This window comes from Ambystoma mexicanum, chromosome 1q (genome assembly GCF_040938575.1).
Source record: "Ambystoma mexicanum isolate Mex_15411 chromosome 1q, UKY_AmexF1_1, whole genome shotgun sequence".
Classification (NCBI taxonomy): Eukaryota; Metazoa; Chordata; class Amphibia; order Caudata; family Ambystomatidae; genus Ambystoma; species Ambystoma mexicanum.
Window position 1 is genome coordinate 72,214,500 of NC_090922.1, and position 20,906 is coordinate 72,235,405.

The 20,906-nt window shown below is 48.3% G+C and overlaps 1 protein-coding gene across 1 annotated transcript in view; it reads left to right on the plus strand.

Moving 5' to 3' along the window:
* LOC138524997 (cadherin-1-like) overlaps positions 1-20,906 on the plus strand; it is a 472,038-nt gene that overhangs the window by 405,501 nt on the left and 45,631 nt on the right. The window contains exon 11 of the mRNA XM_069635551.1: positions 8,625-8,760. Coding sequence (XP_069491652.1) covers positions 8,625-8,760 — 136 coding nt within the window. The remainder of the gene's footprint in view (positions 1-8,624; positions 8,761-20,906) is intronic.

Below are 20,906 nucleotides of genomic sequence, written 5' to 3' on the forward strand. Positions count from 1 at the left end.
AAACTGGTGTTAGCGCCGGTTTACCGGCTACTCGTAATGAGCCCCACTGTCTGTTCTATGCTCCCTACTGTCTGTTAAATGCACCCTGTGGACATCCATTAAAACTACCTAATGGGCAATTATATTTTCATCAGTTAAAAGTTGATCAAAAATAGTTTCTGATTGTTCTGTGGTATCTCTACGGAATAGCCAGCCCTGTCCTTCAGTGGCTGTTAATATTGTGCTCTAAAGTGCTGAAGGTAACCTTTCCCTGTTGTAGGGAAGGCCTGGTATCACAAGTATGACACTGACACAATGAATACAATTTGTAAAACCTTTATTTAAAATGTTGGGGTTGGAGAAATTCCTATTCGACTGACCTTCCACATTAAAGTCTTGTTCTTGACTCAAAATTTTATTCCACCGTAAAATTCATGTAGGTCTCCCTCTGCCGGGCTCAGACCTCTCGCGTCACAATTCAACACAAACTTGCTAGGCCTCGCTTCTCCAAGCTTATCGTACTTCGTGCCTCCTTCAGTCGGGCTCACACCCCTTTTGGATATTGAAGACTTTCGAATGTGGGGGGTTCTTACAGACCATCACAGGACCACTTAGATTCAGAGTTCACGTTTACTCTTGATACATTCACTTTCGCTTTATACTGTCAAACAATGTACCTTTCACAGAGACTTTTGAATGGGCTACTTCCTTTCGCCGGACCACTCCGTTACTTAGTATCACTGATGTCACAGCTGCCTTTTACTTCAAAGTTAATTCAAAGGCTTGCCTTTCTTCACGTCTCATCCACACGCGCACAGCCTTCCATTGTGATATGATGTTGCTACTTCATTTGCTTTGACACACACCAGTCTCTCGTGTCGCTTGCCAAGTCACCGGCTGTGTTCTTTCTTGTTTTGCTACTTTCAATTCATGAGTGAAGGTTAGTACCACAGGACTGGCCTTGCCTCCCCAACTCTGCCGTTCATCCGGCAGGGTCGCTGGCGTCCTTGCAACACAATGCAATCTTCACTTGTGCGATCTTGCTTTCTCCACGTGTGTTTCACGGTCTGCAGGCAACGATCTCCAGTGGAGAACCTTTGGAGTTTTCGGCCCGCTGCTCTCGTCCCTTGGTCCGTTGCTCTGCTCCAGTAGGTGTGCCTTCGTCCCGGGAGTTTTGCTCGTACTCGTGTTCCGCCTTACTCAGTTTGTGTCTTGAGGTGTTGCCTTTTATTCGTGTGAGGAGAGTGAACTGGTATCGGGTGTCTCCACTTAGGGTAAAGTGCCCCAATTAACGGGACATATTCAGTATGATGTGAGAGAGTTAGTCTGGTTACTCTCAGCCACTCACTTCCTCGTCCCAGTGTTCGTGTAAGAAATGGAGGGGGGCGGAGTAGGGACTTTTGAAAATCCTAAAAAATAAGATGGGGTAGGTGAACAAAAAACAGGGAAATACTGCGTCCCACCTTTGGCTGTCCCACCCCCCGAAGACCGCTCACCCAGGTGATCCTCCCGCACTTGTCCACCCCCAGGGTCTGGATCCAAAGGCAATGGCTGTGCCCTTGCCACCTGAGAGATCCCTGGGGACCAGCGGGTGAGATACCCTTTGGTTTCTCATACACTCTTCCCCTATGCAATGTAGCCACATCGGTTTCACAGGGAAACCAGGAAAAGAAATGGACGTTCCCATGTTCTTTACCCTTTCGGTGTTCCACAGAGAAACAGTAGGGTTGCAGGTCAAGAACCATTGCTTGACTCAAGGGTTAGAGTCCTTCTGTTAACTTATCCATACTAAAGGTGAGTGGTTGGTGACAAGTGTGAACTTTCTCCCTAGAAGGTAGTATCTTAGATGGACAATTGCCCATTTCATGGCAAAGGCCTCTAATTCCAACACACAGTAGTTCTCGCATGGGAAGAGTTTATGACTATTGAATAGGATGGAGTGCTCCAATCCATTGCATATTTGCGATAAAACTGCACCTAACCCTGTGAGAGACATTCGTTTTTAACACAAATTCTTTAGAAAAGTCTACTACTTTTAGGATGGGGTTTTGACAGAAGGTCTGTTTTTAAGTTGTTGTAACATGCATCATCTTCATCAGTCCATTGAATCTTCTGGGGTTCAGCATTACTGAGTTTGTCTGTTAATCTAGCTGTTCTGTCTGAATAATTTACAATAAACAGACATATAACTAATCAATCCTAGGAATGCCCCGAGGTCTCGCTTGGTCTTGGGTGTGGGGGCATCTAGGACAGCTTTCACTGGTTCTTGTTGGGGCTGGACACTACCATTCCTTACAAAGAAACCTATGTATTTCACGGCCGATTGAGCCATCTTACATTTAGATGGATTTGCAGTTAAGCCGGCCTCTCTGAGGGTTCTCAGAATAGTAGAAAGATGGAAAATATAGTCTTCCTAAGTTTTACTATAACTTACTATTTCATCAATATAAGCTCTGCAGAAATCAGAGTAGGGCTGTAATATCCTTTCCATGAGCTGTTGGAAAGTGGCTGGGCCCCATGCAGGCCAAAACGGAGGATTTTGAACTGGAATAGACCCAGGGGTGTTGAAAAAGTGGTCTTTTCCTCATCAGGTCGATGTACTGGGACCTGCCAATATCCCTTGGTTAGATCTAGGGTTGATAGGGATGTGGTGTTTCCAAGTATATCTATTAACTCATCGATGCGTGACATAGGATAGGCATTGAAGTTGGAAATGGCGTTTACCTGCCTGAAGTCTATGCAACAGTTGCCAACACAATAGGGGAAGACCATGCACTAGAAGAGGGCTCGATAATGTTTGCCTTTAGCATTTTTTTCACTTCCTCAACCACTATTTGTTTTCATGCTTCTGGGAGTCTATATGGTTTCAAATGGACAACTTTTCCCTTTGGAGTTCTGATATATTGATAAGTACCATGTACTCTCTCTGGTTCTCGCAGAATACATTGGGGAATGCCATAATAAGGTTGTTTAAAATCGTCTCGTTTTTGTTTAGACATTTCTTGGGGAATAATTTCAGAGTTGTCCATCTCCTCGGGTACCAAACAAGACCATATTGAGGAGGTGGTGGCGGAAGGATTTTCTTTCCTCTCCTTTAGGAGATTTACATGGTAAATGTGGGTTTTTCTTTTCTTTCAGGTTGGGCTATTTTATAGGTACAGGTTCCTGTTTGCTCTAGCACCTCATATGGCCCATGTCACTTGGAGACAAGTTTATGTTCAGAGGTAGGTAAAGAGGATTAATACTGTCTGACCTACTGAAAAACGATCTCAAATTCACCCTTCTTGTCATATGTGGACTTCTTTTGGGCTTGAGCTTTCTCCATGTGAGTGTGGACTAGACTCTGGATGAATTTCATGTGTTCTTGCAATCGGGTAGCTGTCGGCGAGAGGGGAATAGGTGCCTCTTTCCTCTCTTACGTGTCTCCCAGAGCATGTGTAAGACATCTCTTGGTTGCCTACCGTAAAGTAATTAAAAAGGAGAGAATCCGGTGGATGTCTGAGGGGTCTTTCTTACTGCAAATAGGGCCCATGGGATCATGCGATCCCAATCCTTCACATCATCTACCAATTTCCTCAATCATTTTAAGGTTTTTTTTTAAATCTCTCTACCAATCCATCCATTTGGTGGTGGTAAACTGAGGTTTTTAAGGTGGTAATGTGTAGTATTCCTTGACTTCACCCATACATTTGCTCATGAAATTGGATCCCCGATCTGTTAGAATTTCATTGGGGAAACTAACCCTAGAAAAGAATGGCAGTAGGTGTTTTACAATTTGCTGGGTTATGTTCTTCCACATGGGGAAGGCCTCTGGATACTGGGTATCGTAATCAACCATTACGAGAACATGTATTACCCAGTCTCGGTTTCCAACGGTCCAATGATATCCATCCAAATTCGGGAAAAAGGGACTTCTATTATCGGTAAGAGTTTAGAGGGGCAGGTAAGGGAATATGTGCACTGGTTTTCTGGTATCTTTCACATGTCTGAATGAATTTCTTTCTGTCAGCATGGATACCTGGCCAGTAGAATTTCCCACTCATGTGAGCTTGGCTTTTAGATTGCCCTAAATGTCTCCCTGTCAAATGAGAGTGTGCAATATCTAGAACAATCTTATAATGGGTTTTGGGTATTACTGAGTTCTACTCAGATGTCACAGTCCATGCCCCTGACCGCCTCAGTTATAACAGCCCCCCGGCAACAGTGGGATAACAGCCCTTAACAGTGGCCCCAAGGGCCTTTAAACACCATCATAAGAACACGTGGAGTCTGTCCTGGCGCCTCTGGCACCAGGCTCATTATCAGGAACAGGGCAAGTACCCGTTTTGGATCTCAATCCAACATGGAGGCCTGTAACACAGCTCAGTTCTTAGAACTGAACTATGATATGATATGGCATTTATAACGTGCCTATATACAAGTGTTTCAAGGCACGACGAGGCAAGGGGGGGACAAAGGGAGGACAGACAAGCATCCTACTAGGCCAAGTGTCATTCTGATCGTGCAAGTGCATGGGAAGGGGGGTGGGGGGAGAAGGAAAAGTGCGCGGGGGAAGGGAGAGGGGAAAGTGCAGTACATGGGGGGGGAAGTGGAATTAAATAAGAAAATAAACGGCCAGCTGGTGGCAAGTGCAAGGAAGTGCAGACAAAAGTGCTGGTAGGGGGACTGTAGGGATACAGAATGGTCCCCAGGTGCAGGGGTTGCCAGGGAGGCAGTGCAAGTGGGCAATTGACGGGGCCTGAGCTAGTGATCAGAAAGGGTGGCCAGGTAACCTGGGCAGTTTCAGTCATGAAATCAGCAGAGGAGAGAGGGAGAGAAAGCAGAGGCAAAGAGGAAGGTATTGAGGTGCTTCCGGAGCCAGAGATGGTTCTCCTTGAGTTTCAGGGAGGCAGGAAGGCTGTTCCAGAGAGAGGCCCCAGCCGAAGAGAGTAATCTGCCACCAACTCGTTGTTTGGAGAAGCGACTGACACTGAGGGAGTTGGAGGTGGATGAGGGAAGAGCTCGAGAAGGAAGATATTTAGGAAGAGAGTGTTGAAGATATTTCAGACCAGTGTTTTGGGTGTGGTCGGGCCTTTAGGTGTGGCTGGCTATATAAGCCACGCCCAAACTGGAATACACGCTTCGTGTTATTCTGCACTCCTGCGTAACGCTCACCGTGTCCAGCTCCTGCTTACTTGCTTGTCTCCGGCCTGATCCTGAAGCCATCGATCCAGATGCCATCACCGACCTGGAAGAACAAGAACAGCATCAATAACCACACTTACCTGAGTAAGCAACGGATCCCGAATCCATCCTGCGCTTCATTTGCCTCGCCCGCCACGCCGGATCTCACCGCAACCTGCAAAGGTGAAGAAACAAGGACAGCATCATTAACAACACTTACCTGGGTAAGCAGCGGTTCCTGAATCATTCCGCGCTTCACTCGCTCGCCATTCCGGAACATCACTGCAACCTGCACAACGAAAGAGGAAGAGAATACAGGTTAGCAACTCTTGCAATAGTTCCAGAGAAACAGCGCTGCTCGCCACGCATCAACACTTACCCGTAATCTTTGCCGTCCAGCGCTGCAAGCTCATTTTCATCCAGAGCATAGACTAACCGCAACCATCCCTACGGAAACAAAAAGACATTAGAGGAATAGCATAGTGGAAAAAAGGCAACATTGAAAAGAAGGACAAAACGAAGGGAGGAGAAAGAGACCGATTAGAAACTGGAAGACACTATAATTCACATGAAGACAGCAAGAGGAGTCGGAGTCACAGCCGGTCTGCACCCGACATAAGGGCCCACGGACCAGTGAAGAAACTAGGTCCAACGGAACGCCTGCACTCACAATGCACCCCTGCACAGAGAAGCAGGACGGAGAGTTCTACGCATAAAAACCTAAGGTGAGAGATAACCCCAAGGGAAGGGGATTTGGGATCAGAGGGAGGTGGGAGTCCACCCTCCACGGGCCCAAAGCTAAACACTCCCATTCTCCTGTCATAGGCGCTACCCACCGCCCGGCACATAACGAAGCAGAGAAGGTCCGAGATAAGGCACAACCGCCCATCCAGCATCGTGTGGCACCCCCGTGGATACTAGGTGAGCGTAATATCGGGCCTTTTGTAGAGGTTTCCTTCCTATATAGTAATCCCCGTTTCAGGAAGAAAAAGGGGCTCCCTTTTTCTGGTCCTTCTCCCTCAGGAATCACTTGTAAGAATGCCTCTGCGAGTGGTGATTATTTGGCCGGGCAAAGGCTAGATTGGGAAGGATGATGGGTTCTTCTTCCCTTTTTGACTCAACGATGGGTGTTTCATCAGCCTCTCTAAAGCCTAAGCTCCCTCTGTTTCCTCTGGTTAACGTTCTTCCTTAAAGCAGGGAAATGGAGCCTTCTCAAGAATCCCCTGCGCAATCTTGTCCCCACAGTGTTTTTCAAATTAATTTTCGTCATGGTTCTATAGGACAACCTTTGTGTCTCCCCAAAAGTCTGGATCTATTACACCTGCTAGGACCTTCTAGGACATCTAAATCAAACTTCCAGGTTATACCGGATTTCGGGGCCAATCTTGTATAACAAGCCACATGGGATATTAGGACTAGGTCCGTGGGAATAATCCCTCTGGGTGCTACACATCAAAGCCTATGGATTATTTTGTGGCGGTAGAGGTGTCAGAGGTTCTGTGACTAAGTTTCTGGAAATTTAGGGTCCCCCTATTTGTCGCAATTGAGTCGCATCCCACTACTGACACCATAGTCTCGGGAGGATAGCTCAGGGTCAACATACTCGCCTTGGAAGCAAGATGACCCTGAGCACCACAGGTTCGATCCCCGGGTCTGCGCTTAGATACCTCTGGGTATTATGCGCGTTATAAATAACTTATCATATCATATATGTAGGGAAGGCATGGTATTGCCAGTATGACACTGACACAATGGATACAATTTGTAAAATCTTTATTGAAAATGTTCAGTTTGGAGAAATTCCTATTCTGCCCTATATCTAAGATGGGAGTAGTCTCGACCATTAAGTGATCAAGTGATAAACAAAACAGTCGTAATGGAGTCTGTCAAATGAAAATGGCCCATGCTAACAAAAACCTAATGCCTGCCCTATCTCATGTACAAAAAGTGTAAAAAGGAGAAATGTATGCAAAGGAAAAATCAGTGTTCAAAAGAATAAAGGTAGTTGAACCAGCTCTCCTCATATTAAACATCACAGAGTAAGACTGTCCTTGTAGGCAGGATGACACCCTCTAACTCGGGTTCTAACACTTTAAGCAGTTTAAAACCGTGGATCGAGGCCCTCCTGGCCTTCCACGTTAAAGTCTTGTTCCTGACTCAAAATTGTATTCCAATGTAAAGTTCACAAAGTTCCCCCTCTGCCGGGCTGTGACCTTATAGCACTCAGTTCACATGGGTCCCCCTCTGCCAGGCTCAGACCTCTCGCACCACAATTCAACACCAACTTGCCAGGGCTCCCTTCCCCAAATTTATCTTAATTCAGGCCTCCCTCAATCGGCCTCAGACCCCTTTCGATATCCAAGACTTTTGAATGTGCGCGGTTCTTACAGACCATCGCAGGACCCCTTCAATTCAGAGTTCACGTTCACTTTTGAATGGGCCACTTCCTTTCACCGGACCACTCCGTTACTTAGTATCGTTGCTCTCACAGCTGCATTTTACTTCAAAGTTCATTCACAGGTTTGCCTTTCTTCGCGTCTCAGCCACACGCGTGCAGCCTTCACTTGTGAAATGACATTGCTACTTCGTTCGCTTTGACACACACCAGTCTCTCAGGTCGCTTGCCAACTCACTGGCTTTCTGTGCTGCTTTCTTGTTTTGCTACTTTCAATTCACTAGTCATGGTTGCTACCACAGGCTTGGTCTCCCCTCCCCAACTCTGTAGTTTACCCTGGAGGGTCGCTGGCATCCTTGAAACACAATTTAATATTCACTTGCAGGATCTGGCTTTCTCCATGTGTCTTTTGCGGTTTGGAGGCAACGACCTCCAGTAGGGAACCCTTGGGGTTTTCCGCCCCTCGCTCTGCGGAGTAGGTGTGCCTTTGTCCCAGACGTTTTGCTCGTACTCGTGTTCCGCCTTGCTCAGAGTGTGTCTTGAAGTGTTGCCTTTTATACTTGTGAGGAGAGCTAACTGGTATCGGGTGTATGCACGCAGGGTAAAGTTCCTGTCTTTGCCTGACCAGATTACCGGGACATGTCCAGTACGGTGGGAGAGAGTTAGTTTGATTACTCTCTCACCCTCTTCCTCTGCCCAGCGTTTGTGTAAAAGGGAGAGTGGGGTGAGGCGGAGTTGGGACTTTGGAAAATCCAAAAAAATAGGATGGGGTAGGTGAACAAAAAAGGGAGGAATACTGTGTTTCACCATCAGCTGTCTCACTCCCTCCCCCGAAGACCCCTCACCCAGGTGATCCTCCCGCAATGGTCCACCGCAAGGGTATGGATCCAAAGGCGATGGCCGTTCCCTGGCTAGCTGAGAGAGAGATCCCGGGGAACTAGCGGGTGAGACACCCTTTGGTTTCTCATACGGTGCAATGTGAACTCCTAGATCCACGGGTCCTCCCACACTCGAATTCTATAATTCCATGCAGGATTTCGGCTTCTGTATTCCAGAATTTAATGCAAAAATGTTTTTTTCATTTTAGTTCCACCAACTCTGATGGCCGTAGTCCTGGGATTCTGAGCCCAGAGCGCTTTTCTGCTGGGACCTATAAATTGCGCTTTGAAACAGGAGAATTCTGGAGACAGTTCGAACAGACCAGCTTCTACCCCTATGTAGAGGTATTTCAACAGAATGTATATTGTGATGAGCATGTATCTTTATTGTTGTCCTCTGCATTATCTTTGACAACGCGTTTGTGCTTATTAAAAAAAAGAATCTTAATAGACTCTCCAGGTTTGGAGCTTTCAGCATACCCATCACACTTTTTTAAATGTTTGCTGTATACCTTTGATGCTAGCCCTGGTCCCAGAATCGAAATACGTAATGAGAAAATAGATTGATGAGAAAGAGTTGTCAGAAGAATAAAGCGGCCCAAAAAGTGCTTAGTTGGGACACATAAGTAACCTACTTAGCACAACAAAATGAGTTCTCAGTACCTCCATTCCCTTCCACCGCTCGGAGCTGTATGTTCTATGCATAGTTTGTGGTTTCTGTAGTTTTCTTTTTCTCCCTTTGTTTTGTTGTTTGCAGCCTTCTTCATGCAATGCCAGCTTCCAGGCTCAACTCTTACTGTCTATTTTTCCTCCTTGTGTATGTCAGTTTCCCACCAGTGGCATGTCCAGACTCTTTTGACTGGGGTGGCCCAAGTGGACCCTGACATATGCACGGGAGGCATGAAGTACGACAGCACATGCAGACACACACACGTCTGAATAGCATTGATTTAGTATTTGTCTCCACTACCCATAACTACTTTAATGACTAACGGTGTCTTACATTCCTGGGTTTAAAGTTTAATGATCATAGTTCTTTATCCAAGTTATGTGTTGGTCAGTACCAGATTCTCTATTTGTATCAAGGGTGGATCTCCTCCATCAGCCTCCAATTAGTGCCCAAATTGCTGTCAAGGGTGAGATCTACTGCAGTCCGCTTGGAAGTGTCACACAAGCTTAACTTCACCAGAGAACATTTTTGGTACCTTCTTTGTTCAAATCAACTTTACGTTCCATGGTACCTGCATGGTCCAAATCAGCCAAAGCTTACCCCAATGTGCTCAATGAGCGTAATACTAGACCCAGCTCTGTGGTACATATCTGTGCATCTAGCATGGGCAGGAACTCCAAGGCGTTTGAGAGGCCTACAGTACTTAACTATGCTCGTCTCGTGGTCACGCCACCACTGCCAGGTCCTGGACACCTCTTCTCTCTTGGGCAGCAGTTTCTCTGGTGACTTGGTCAACGGTCTCCCGGCGTCTCCCTTTGGCGATCTTCATCTGTTAGAAAGTCCCAGCCTTAACACTAGTCTCGACTCAGTCCCTTCTTGGTGTGATCATGTCCCGGGGCTTCTACTGCATCCAATACTCTCTCTCTCCTCGTCTCAGTTAAGTGCAATACTCTTAAAGGGACATCTTTTCCGTTCTCTGATGGTTTTGCTTCAGCATTGCCTACAGCCACATATAAGGATGCTGCATTCCTCTTCCTAGTAGGCAGTCCCATATATGCTGATAGTGTGGCTGATCCAGGGAATTCCTTCCAGGAACGGGAGTCCTCGTCCCCTAAGGGAGAGTCACTCCCCGTGTGGTCCCACTTGCCCAGACCCCTAGACGGGGTCTTGCGGAGCAGGATCACCCCCTTAACCTCAAAGGGGATGGCTCCCCCTGGGGAGATGGGGCGAATACTGTTGATTCATCTCAAACTATACCACCTTCTCCTGTACCTACTATCCTTAGCAGAGAGCAGTTTAAAGTAGTTGTCTGTAAGGATCCTATTTGCAGCCATATTGCGCTACACCAAGAAAGCCTCAGTGAAGTCCCCTCTTCAGCCAGAGGATAATTAAACATTTCATGAAGGGATGTTAGGGAGAATTCTCAAAAATGTGCTAATTCCCCCCAACTTAGAGACCCCCAGCAACTTTGCTGGATTTTGAGGACTTGATTTTTTTTTACCTGGAGAGAGTGAGACCCTTTTTTTCCCCACTCGCTCATGTAGTTTCGTGTGATTTTGAACACGGTTTCTTTTGGTTGTGGAGTCTGACAAACTCCATAGGCATCATCTTTTACATTGTCACACAGCACCGTCAGTGCAGTGGCACAAGGAAGTCTTTCAGATTTCCCAAACACCTTCTCTTGGATAAACTACTGTTTTCAAGAGCAGTAAAGTGAAATTGACTTTACTTACCATTGTAACTTTCTAGACCCAGCACACACTATCTTACAATAGGGTGGTGGAGGGGTTACCTAGTATCCCCTTTGTCTAGGTTCCCATGTAACATTTTTAATGTTACCCTTTCCTCATTGAATGGCTGGTAGCAGTGGTTTCGTTTTAACTACTGTGGTGTGTATTTACCACGGGTTGCGTTCGCAACTGCAGTAAAGCACCCAAGGGTGCCATATTTGTCAAAATGGCCCCGGTCTTCTTTTTTTCGCCATTTCTTTGTGGGATGGTCCTTCTTGAGATTTACTCTGTGCGCCAAACCCGGTTTAGTCCCATTATTCGCTTTGCCTTTGATGGGATTCATGAGTGAAGCCTGCCTCTGGCTCCAGGGTGTCTGGGGTGGGCAGGAAGTGAGGGAGGTGCCCAAAACTCCCTGTGCTAAGTCTCCTAGGAGACCCAAATGCACTCTGTGGTAATTGGCCGGCTGACTGTCTGGCAAGGACAGCCACCCTGCTGGGTGACTGACAGCTAGGCTGGAATGAATGGGAGAGAACTGAATAAAAGGCGAGGCTTTTTGCTTGGAAGGCAGAGTCGACCACTGGACGAAGGCACGTAAGAAGAACTTGAAGAGGACGCCTGCTGCAACTCCTGGACCGTTGGTTTGCCCAGTGAAGCCCTGCTGCTGCGCTGAAACTCCAAATTCGTATCGACAGAGAAGCCCCTGCAAGGACGACTTCTCCCTTTGAGTTGGTGGGACCAATCAACTCCAAAGTAAGCCACCAGGACATCCATCTCGGAGCTGGTTGAATTTCCAGAGTTGCTGCTGAAAACCGTATAACCAGGGAGAGGAACACCAGATTGTGTGTGTTGCTTTTAAGCTGACCTAGGGCTCCAGGAAGATCCTTCGTACTCCCAGGAAGCAGAACTGTTCGAGCCCGAGCCCCCTCAACAGATTGCGGGACCCCAGAAGCAAGGAAAGTCCATCTCGATAGCCAGGAACCGCTATTTGCGGTAGACGTGAGGAGCTGAAACACTGAACAGCCACTGAAAGTGAAGTTTGCCGGTTGCAAGTTTTGACCGTCCCAGTGCAGTGCAGGAGTCCCCCGACGTCCTCCATCGTCTCCCCACGACTGAGGCCCAGGAACAGTGAGATCTGCAGAGCTGCACAGGAACAGAAGTCATCTGCTGCATCTTTTCTTCATTTTAAAAGGTATGTGGTCGCTCCTCTGAGGCCGCCCGTGGGATGTCCGCCGCCGCCGTCGAATTCTGGCGGTTCTAGGCGGGGTTTCGTGTCGCTAATGCCATCTACAGCGACCGGAACCGACATGGCATAACCTGGCTAAACATCGTCTTCGACCGTGGCGGCGTTCTACTAGAAATTTGAAGCTGAACTTCTCTCCCGTACCCGACGGACGAAACTAAGATGGCCGCCATACCGGGGCTCAGCAGTACGCGCCGCACCTGTCGGTAGCGGGACCTTGGGAGGCAGAAGAACCGGAGAGGGGGAGCGGTACCTAATATTGAATCCCCTGATTTCGGTTTGGCAGCCTGGATTCCTCCTGGGTTGCTACCGAGAGCAGGTCTCCACTCCACTCCTCTCCCTACTTTGCAGATCAAGTCGGGACCACTGCGGCCATCTTGGATCAGCCCTACCGAAGTCCTTCTCCCCGTTCCACCCTTCCTGGGGCGCCCCTGCCCACCCACCTACTCCGGACCCGGAGCGGAGGCCAGGGTGACGGAGTTCTCCAGCTGCCACCTCCCACCGCCTTGCCGCTAGCCTCCTGACTGGAACTGTTTGGCGTGAGCAACATGTCGAGACAAACAAAAATGAGCAAAGGCACGGATATCTCCGCCATGTTCACGGCTACAGAGAAACCCAAGAAACAGGAACCTCCCAAACTGACCCCACAGAAGCAGCAAGAGGACAGGGGCGAGCTTGCCACTAAAGGAGACCTAATAGCCTTCATGGCGGACATCAAATCTGAGTTCCGCGCTTGCCTCTCGGAACTCGCCACCAAAGTTGACCAAACAGATCAGAGAGTCACAGAACTCGAGCAGAGGTTTGGAGAGATCGAAGATCATGCCCAGGAGCACACCACCGCTCTGGGGGAAATGCAAAAATCGATCGATTCCCTGCATCGCAAATGCGAGATTATGGAATTTAAAAAGGAAGATCTCGAAAATAGGGCCCGGCGCAATAATCTCCGCATCCGGGGCATCCCATCCTCCGTCCCCGATAACAAGCTAGCGGACTACGTGGCTAATTTCTTTGAGGCTCTACTTCCAGATCTGGACAAATCTCGGCTCATATTGGACCGCACCCACAGGCTTCGCCAGCGCCGCGGGACAGATTCGGACCCCCTTCCAGACGTGATCACTAGGGTCCACTTCTTTACAACAAAAGAAGCGATATCAGCGATCAGCCGCCAAGATGAAGAGATCACTTTCCAGGGCACCCCTCTTCAAATTTACCAGGACCTTTCGGCACTCACGCTCCAGAAAAGAAGAGCACTTCGGCCTCTGACATTATTCCTCCAGGAGCAACAGATCCGTTACAGATGGCTGTTCCCGACAGCTCTTCAATTCACATATAATGGCACCCTACGCCGAATCAGCCACCTGGAAGACGCGGAGAAAATCTTGCATTCGACCGCTCCCCGGGACCCTCCCACGCCACTATTAGAGGGGACTGAGAACCCTGGTCCGCCTCCCTCCCCAAAAGCTAAACGCACGCCTTGGTCGTCGATACAACGAAACAACAAGAAGTGATGAACGTGGACGCCTCCACGGTCCCAGGCTCCGTCAACGAGCTAGCCGGGACACAGATATGCTTGTCTGAATTAGAACCCGCTACCTACTTGCCAACCTCCTTTAAGTACACGAGGACGGCGGGGCATTGCCATGGCTCATACCCACCCCAAGGATACTTTCCATCTTCTGTTCCTTGGGAACCCACAGTATGGGACAATTGGCCCTGTTGGCCTTAGGTACGACCGTACTGACAAAGTCGGTCTACCGCCCTGTTAAAGTTGCGATCCCCCGTTGGGATTTCGCGTTAAAACCTCAAGTGCAGAATGATTTTGTGAGTGCTTCCATCAGTCATGGCAGTTGAGCCTCCACCCCAGGACCCCCCCCCAACGCAGGGAACGGAGAGTGAGCCTTCAGAGGACTTTCAGTCGCTTCGGATCCTCTCCCTGAATGTTAATGGCTTGAATTCTCCCAACAAGCGAAAGGCAATTCTATTAAAACTCCGCGACGAGGAGGCCGCGATCGCCATGCTTCAAGAGACCCATCTGTTGCCTGCTGATGTATCCCGCCTTCGGTCTCGGCTATTTCCGCTTCAATTCTTTGCCTCCGGCACAAGCAAAAAAGGAGGCACGGCGATTCTCTTCAGGAAAGACTTGAACCCACAGATTCTGGAAACAAAGACATGCCCAGAAGGCCGATTTATAGCGATCAAATGTCTCCTGATGGGAGACTTGTACACCCTCGTTTCAGTATACGCCTCCAACTCTGGACAATCACATTTTTATGACGCCTTGGGCACATCGCTTGCTAACTTCGTGGAGGGCCAAACGATCGTCGGTGGGGACTTCAACGGGGTCCCTGACCCCACTAAAGACCGATCACACCCCCCGACCCCAGGCGACTTCGCCCAAGCACTCAGCCTCCTTCGTCTCTTTAGGACCCTTGGGCTAATAGACTCATGGCGGGTGTTTCACCCTGATGATAAGGACTTCTCCTTTTACTCGTATGTCCACCGCACCTTCTCAAGGATTGACCTATTCCTGATTTCACCTCACACGTTCCCTTCAGTTAAGAAGGTCACTATCGGCACAAGAGCGATCTCCGACCACGCCCCAGTGCTCCTGGAACTTCGGGTTCAGAACCCTGACCCCCACCACCCCGCGCAAATGGATGCTATACGACCCAATCCTCAACGACATGGCCACCAGAGACAAGATCGCAAAGGAAATAAAGAACTTCTTTGTGGAATACCCGGCCTCAGACACCTCATTAGCAAACAACTGGGACGCCATGAAGGCAGTAATCAGGGGCTCCCTGATAGCCCAGGGTGCGGCCTACCATCGAGATAGACGACGAACCCGGACGGCCCTGGAGCTTGAATTGAGAGAGGCCGAGGCACTCCACAAGGAGAAAGGCTGGTCCCCCAGAACACAACGGGCCATTCGCACGGCACGGAAAAGACTGGAAGCCCATTACGCGGAACAAACCGCCCAACTAATGGCGAAGGTCAAACAGTCGTATTATGCGAAGGGCAACAAAGCGAACAGGTTCCTGGTGGCCAAATTAGCCAAGCAGAGACGCAGCATCGCGATCATGGCCCTGCGAGACACCAACGGGGTCATACTATACTCAGAACCCGAGAAGCAACGCCTCGCGATTGAGCACTTGGCCCAAATCGTGAAGGCAACCCCACGAAACCCAGCACAACAGAAGGAATACCTTCGGCGGGCAGAGGTGCCCCAGCTCTCCGACGCAATGAGAGATGAACTGGAGGAGCCCATCACGGGGGAGGAAATTGAGGATGCCATCAAATCTCTCAAAACACGGGCCCCTGGCCCGGATGGCTTCTCAACCAGGTTCTACAAGCTATTCAGGTCGCAACTGACCCCCCATCTCACCACCCTATTCAACTCCTTCAGGGAAACGGGGGCGGTGACCCCATCGATGCAGGAATCGACCACCATCCTTCTGCCCAAACCTGGAAAAGACCCAAGAAGCATAACTTCTTATAGACCCATCGCACTCTTGAACATAGATGCGAACATTTACTCGAAAATTTTGGCGACCCGCTTGAATCGCATCCTGCCGAACATCATTCATCCAGACCAGGCTGGGTTTATCCGGCACCGGACCGCAGGCGATAATATCCGGAGAACCCTGAACCTGGTGGACCTCGCCTCCCGGAACTCCCAAAAACTAATCCTGGTGGCCCTCGATGCAGCTAAGGCGTTTGATAGGGTGGATTGGACGTTTATGGGACACACTTTAGGGGCCTTCGGCTTTGGACCGGCGTTCCAAATGATGGTGCTGGCCAACTATGATCGACCTACGACAAGCCTGAGGATCAACGGCCACTTCTCGGCTCCAATCCCCTTGTCATGCGGGACTCGACAGGGCTGTCCGCTGTCGCCCTTACTTTTTGCACTCACCATGGAGCCCTTCGCACAGAAAATTAGGCGGAATGACCAAATCAAGGGCATAACAAGCGGCCCTTCACATCATAAACTTGCCCTATATGCGGATGACATTTTACTTACGATCTCGGAGGCCCCCTCATCGCTTGAACATGCGATTCGCGAAATCACCAGCTATGGCGAAGTCTCGGGCCTCACCATAAACTTCGATAAATCTTCCGCCTTGGGCATTGGCCTCACCCCAGCAGAGCGAGAACCGCTGACTAGGATGTGCCCAATAGTATGGGAAAGGAGCGCCATCCCCTATTTGGGGGTTTACATTCCGGCTGATCCAAAAGAGACGTACAAATCCAATTTTCCCCGATTTCTCAAGGAACTGGAGGGCGACTTGAAGCGATGGGGGACCCAGGAGATTTCGCTGCTTGGACGCATCACGGCATGCAAGATGAACCTTCTCCCGAGATTTTTGTATATATGCGCCTCACTGCCAGTGGCAATCCCCACGCCGATTCTCCGAGGGATCCAGAGTAAAATGCTGAACTTTATCTGGAAAGGTAAGAAAGCGAGAATCCCTCTCAGAACTATGTTGGGGAGTCCCAAACTAGAGACTGGGGGTTCCAGACCTTCAGGCCTACAGAGTGGCAGCCCAACTGGCCCGGGTCCAGGCCTGGCAAAATACGACAGACCGCCCGAGATGGGTGGAGCTGGAACAGTCGCGGACCCCCCTGCCTCTGCGATTTCTGCCACACATCCCGCCCCCCCTCAGGTCCCATGGGGGAGAGCTCCTGCTGTCGACCAAACACACCCTTAGCACTTGGGACTGGGCGCTGAAACGAAAGGGAGTGTCAAGAGGACTGAGCCCACACTCCCCGGTCTTTCTCAACCCAATGTTCGCACCGGGCATGCATCCCCGCAATTTCCAAAATTGGACCAAAGGTGGGCTAGAAACCATAGACCAGCTGTATACAGGGGAGAAACCGCTCACTTTCGCCCAATGTAAGGAGAAGTTCCAACTTCGGGAACGTGACAGATTTACTTACATCCAACTACGCCACTGGTGCTCACACCCCCAAACCTTGCAAGCAGCGACCCGTCCTCCCACTGCCCTGGAACTCACCCTAGGAGACCTTCCGACTCGCGGCAGCGTATCCACCCTCTACAGACTCTTCTTAAGCGACTTCCTAACCACAAGAACCCGATGTATGGCCCAATGGGAAGCGGACCTGGGACACCCGATAGAGGATCAAACCTGGGTGGACATATGGACCCGAACACATACCGCATCCACCTGCATCACCAACAGAGAATGCGCATACAAAATCATGCTGCGATGGTACTATTCGCCTCTCAGACTCCACCATATGAACCCCCAGATAGACCACGCTTGCTGGAGAGGATGCGGCCTCCCTGGCTCTTTCTTCCATATGTGGTGGGACTGCCCGAAGATCCGACCATTCTGGAAAGCTTGTCTAGAGTCTATTTCGCTGATTACCGGAACAATGATTCCCTCGAAACCGGAACCGATCCTGTTAGGAGCTCCAATTCCCGGGATCTACCCGCGCTCCGGACACAGAGCGAAACTATTGACTCACTGCCTACTGGCAGGGAAAACGGTGGTGGCCCGAACCTGGAAATCCCCGGAAGGCCCCCACATTGCCCAATGGTGGACCAAAGTATCGACATTTTGATAGCGGAGAAGGTAACGGCAGCACGAGCGGGGATGCTACACCGCTTTCAGAACATCTGGGCCCCAGTCCTGGAATTCGACTGGCGCTTCCCCGCCCTGACCTATAGGCCCGCCAGAGCCCTCTGGATCTTGACGAACCAGGCGAGCCCGGAGGAAGACTCATGACCGCTGAGGCTCCAGCCGGACCGCCCGGGCGGGAGGAGCCCGCTCGCAGAGCCTGTGGGACTGATAACCCAGGGAGGAGGATAGAGAGAGAAGACACAGGGGGGGTCTAAAGACTGGGGTCAACTTGCTGAGATAACCCTTGCATACAATGTCTGTATTTATCATTCTGCCTTGATTTAAAATAAACAAAGTTAAAAAAAAAAATCAGAGAGAACTTAACTCTTGTTGTAGAGTTGCTTGCATCTTCTACTACTCACAAGTCTAATCAGCTTGTGGCCCTACATTTGATTCTTCTTCTTTTCATCAAAGACTCCTAAGACATTGTGCTAAGACGTTTTTACTTAACTACCAGAAGTGCTTCATTCTGTATTAGATTTGTGCTCATTGACTTTGGCGTAGCCTATTGTACTGAATGACTTGTCTTGGGGATCCAAAAGTATTTGCCTGCTTGGTGGTCCCCTGTATGTTCTAAATACTCGTTTCCTCTGACTTACTACATCAGTGATATATTAATGTCCCCAGCACCCTAGCAATTGAAGTCACCTGAGGGTGTAGGTAGTGTCTGTGGGCCATCCCAAAAGGGTATCTACTGATTTAGAGTGTGTATTTCATGAAGTGTATTTGAGTGTTACTTTCATATTGCTCCCTGAAGAATTGTTCCAAAAAGTATGAGTATCAACCAAAAGTATCAACCAAAAGTACTCAGTTACTCATAGACTTATACGCCCTGAGGACGGCCCGGAAGAGTTGAAACACGTGTTGGCGTTTTTTATTGGCACTTTGTTTGTAATCATTTTTGGAACCACAATTTGTGAAATGTACGTGTATATGTATACATTCTATGACATATGTTTTCTAATAACAACACATGAAACCATAAGTGGCTATGTTATAGTTTCTTCTCTTTTCTAAATATTCTTCGTTTCTCAAAACGGTCAAACTTTTGACACTGGTTGGAAGCGCAGACAGTGAAGATACCCCAGCTTTTTGTCAGTCATCAATAAAACCTTTCCTTTTAAGCTCTTAAGATTAACATTTTTGGGAATGATTAATGAACTGCTAGTGCAAGTAACTGATCGTTCTCCTCCTGAAATGGCATACACTCCTTGCAATTTCCAGTCTTCATTTCTTGGTAAAGGATGGATGATGACATGTTCTCCACACCCTTGCATACGTTTAAATATAATGTGAATCACCTAAGTTTCCAAAGGAAGAAAGGCCCAATTAAGCCAAGGGCCATATGCCAATTTCCTCGCTAAACTCCTTGACATTCCTAAGCTATAATGCATAGATTCCATACAATATTAGACTTGAACGCTTTAAATAAAGTGCTTAACAAAAATCCACCATATTCATTATCAAAGCCATGCAATACAGACCATGTCACATCCTTTTGCTATTAAATGTGCATATTAATAACATTTCCATACAAAGGGTCTAGATTGTTTGATTGGTGAAAAACACATCACTTCAGTCTTTTTTTTATTCAATTCTATGATAATCTTCAAATCCCAGCCTTTCGGAACATTTGTTAAGAGCTGTCAAACTCCAATTTAAGCAGCTACATTTTACATACATAAGGATTACATGGTCTGAGTATGCTAAATATGTGAGGTGTTGCTAGACCTACCTTACATGGAAAATTGGTATCTGGTTCAAGAGCTGTACTCAGATCTGCACTATAAATGCGGAAAAGCAGAGGTGGCAACACATGCTTGCTGTAGTCCTCTATCAGTTGCACATGGCTTTGATAAGTCCCAGTTTGCTGCAAAGGAAACCTTCACTACCATATCAGTGTGTAACAATATAATTTTAAAAATGGGGTTGGATCATGGACGTTTGCATTTAACTTCCTCCAAAGGAAGTAACTATTCACCTGGTCAAATGTGGCTGCAAACGCTATTAAATCTGCATAAAGCTGAACATTCTCCAAAAGTCAGTCTTTCATAGATTCACATGCTGTTAGTATATTCCCCTTTGTCAGGCCTGGGAAAAGCAGTTTCATATCAAACTAGAAACTGCATTATTTTTTAGTGTTCTCTCAGATGTTTTGGGTCATTTACCCTGTAATGGGCATTGGCTCTGTTAGCTTCATCCCTGGAGTGCATCTTCAGATTCTTTGCAGCACATTTAGAGCTGCGATTCCTCTCCAAGGTTCTTATTCAACGTTTTCTGGAAGAATCTTCACCAGTCTGCTTTAATTTTACCAAAAGCTTCAGATAAGTACTTTATTATTCTGGTGTTCAGTAGTTCCTGCACCCACTTGGTGCTCCCCTCCCGGGGACATTGGTTCAACTGTCTTCTAGGGTTGAGCACAATGAGATTCCCATCTACCTCTTATCATGACTGATTTGAAGGCCAAAAACAGCCTTTCAGCCAGTGGAGTAACTTTGCTGAAAGTGTTCGGGGGGACATGACAACTGAAAGAAAGCAGCAGGTTGGAGGAAGGGCAGACGGTGGCTCTGAGGGAGAACACTAAACTACTATACCACAAGAGTCGATTGCCGACGCTCTTATGACTTTCATAAGACTGGAGACGTATCTTTAAAATTCAATTCTAAAGACACTCCAGTCTTCTGAAACTATAACACTACAGTTGGTCTTTAGTATTCAGTTGATTGACAACAGTAAAAAAGCCTGCGTCCACTCTAACTAAAGAGGGCCTGCAAGCAGCCTGAAGGGAGCTGGTGTTTGATTATGGCCACCAGGGCACTGACTCAAGCAGGCATATAGACATAATACAGAATGGATGCCTGCAAGATTTTAAAACGGCACATTGTGTTGCTTATTCTGATTAATTACTTGGAACAGTCTGACTCATTTAAATTCAGGTATGTTTTTCTGTGTTCAAAGGACCCCAAGCAGTAGCGTCCCGGCGGGAGGTCAGACCGGGACATTTGTCATTGGGTTGCCACTCCCATTCGGCATCTCAAAGAGGGTGCCCAACGGAAAAGGTGTCCCACTGGCAGGACAATGTGTGCCAAGCAATTCCTGCTCAGCACGCTCATGTCCTGGCAACAGGACACCTTATCATTTCCGAATGGTACAGATGTCCCACTCCAAGAGCTCCAGTAAGCAGAGGGTCCTCGCGTTGCTCT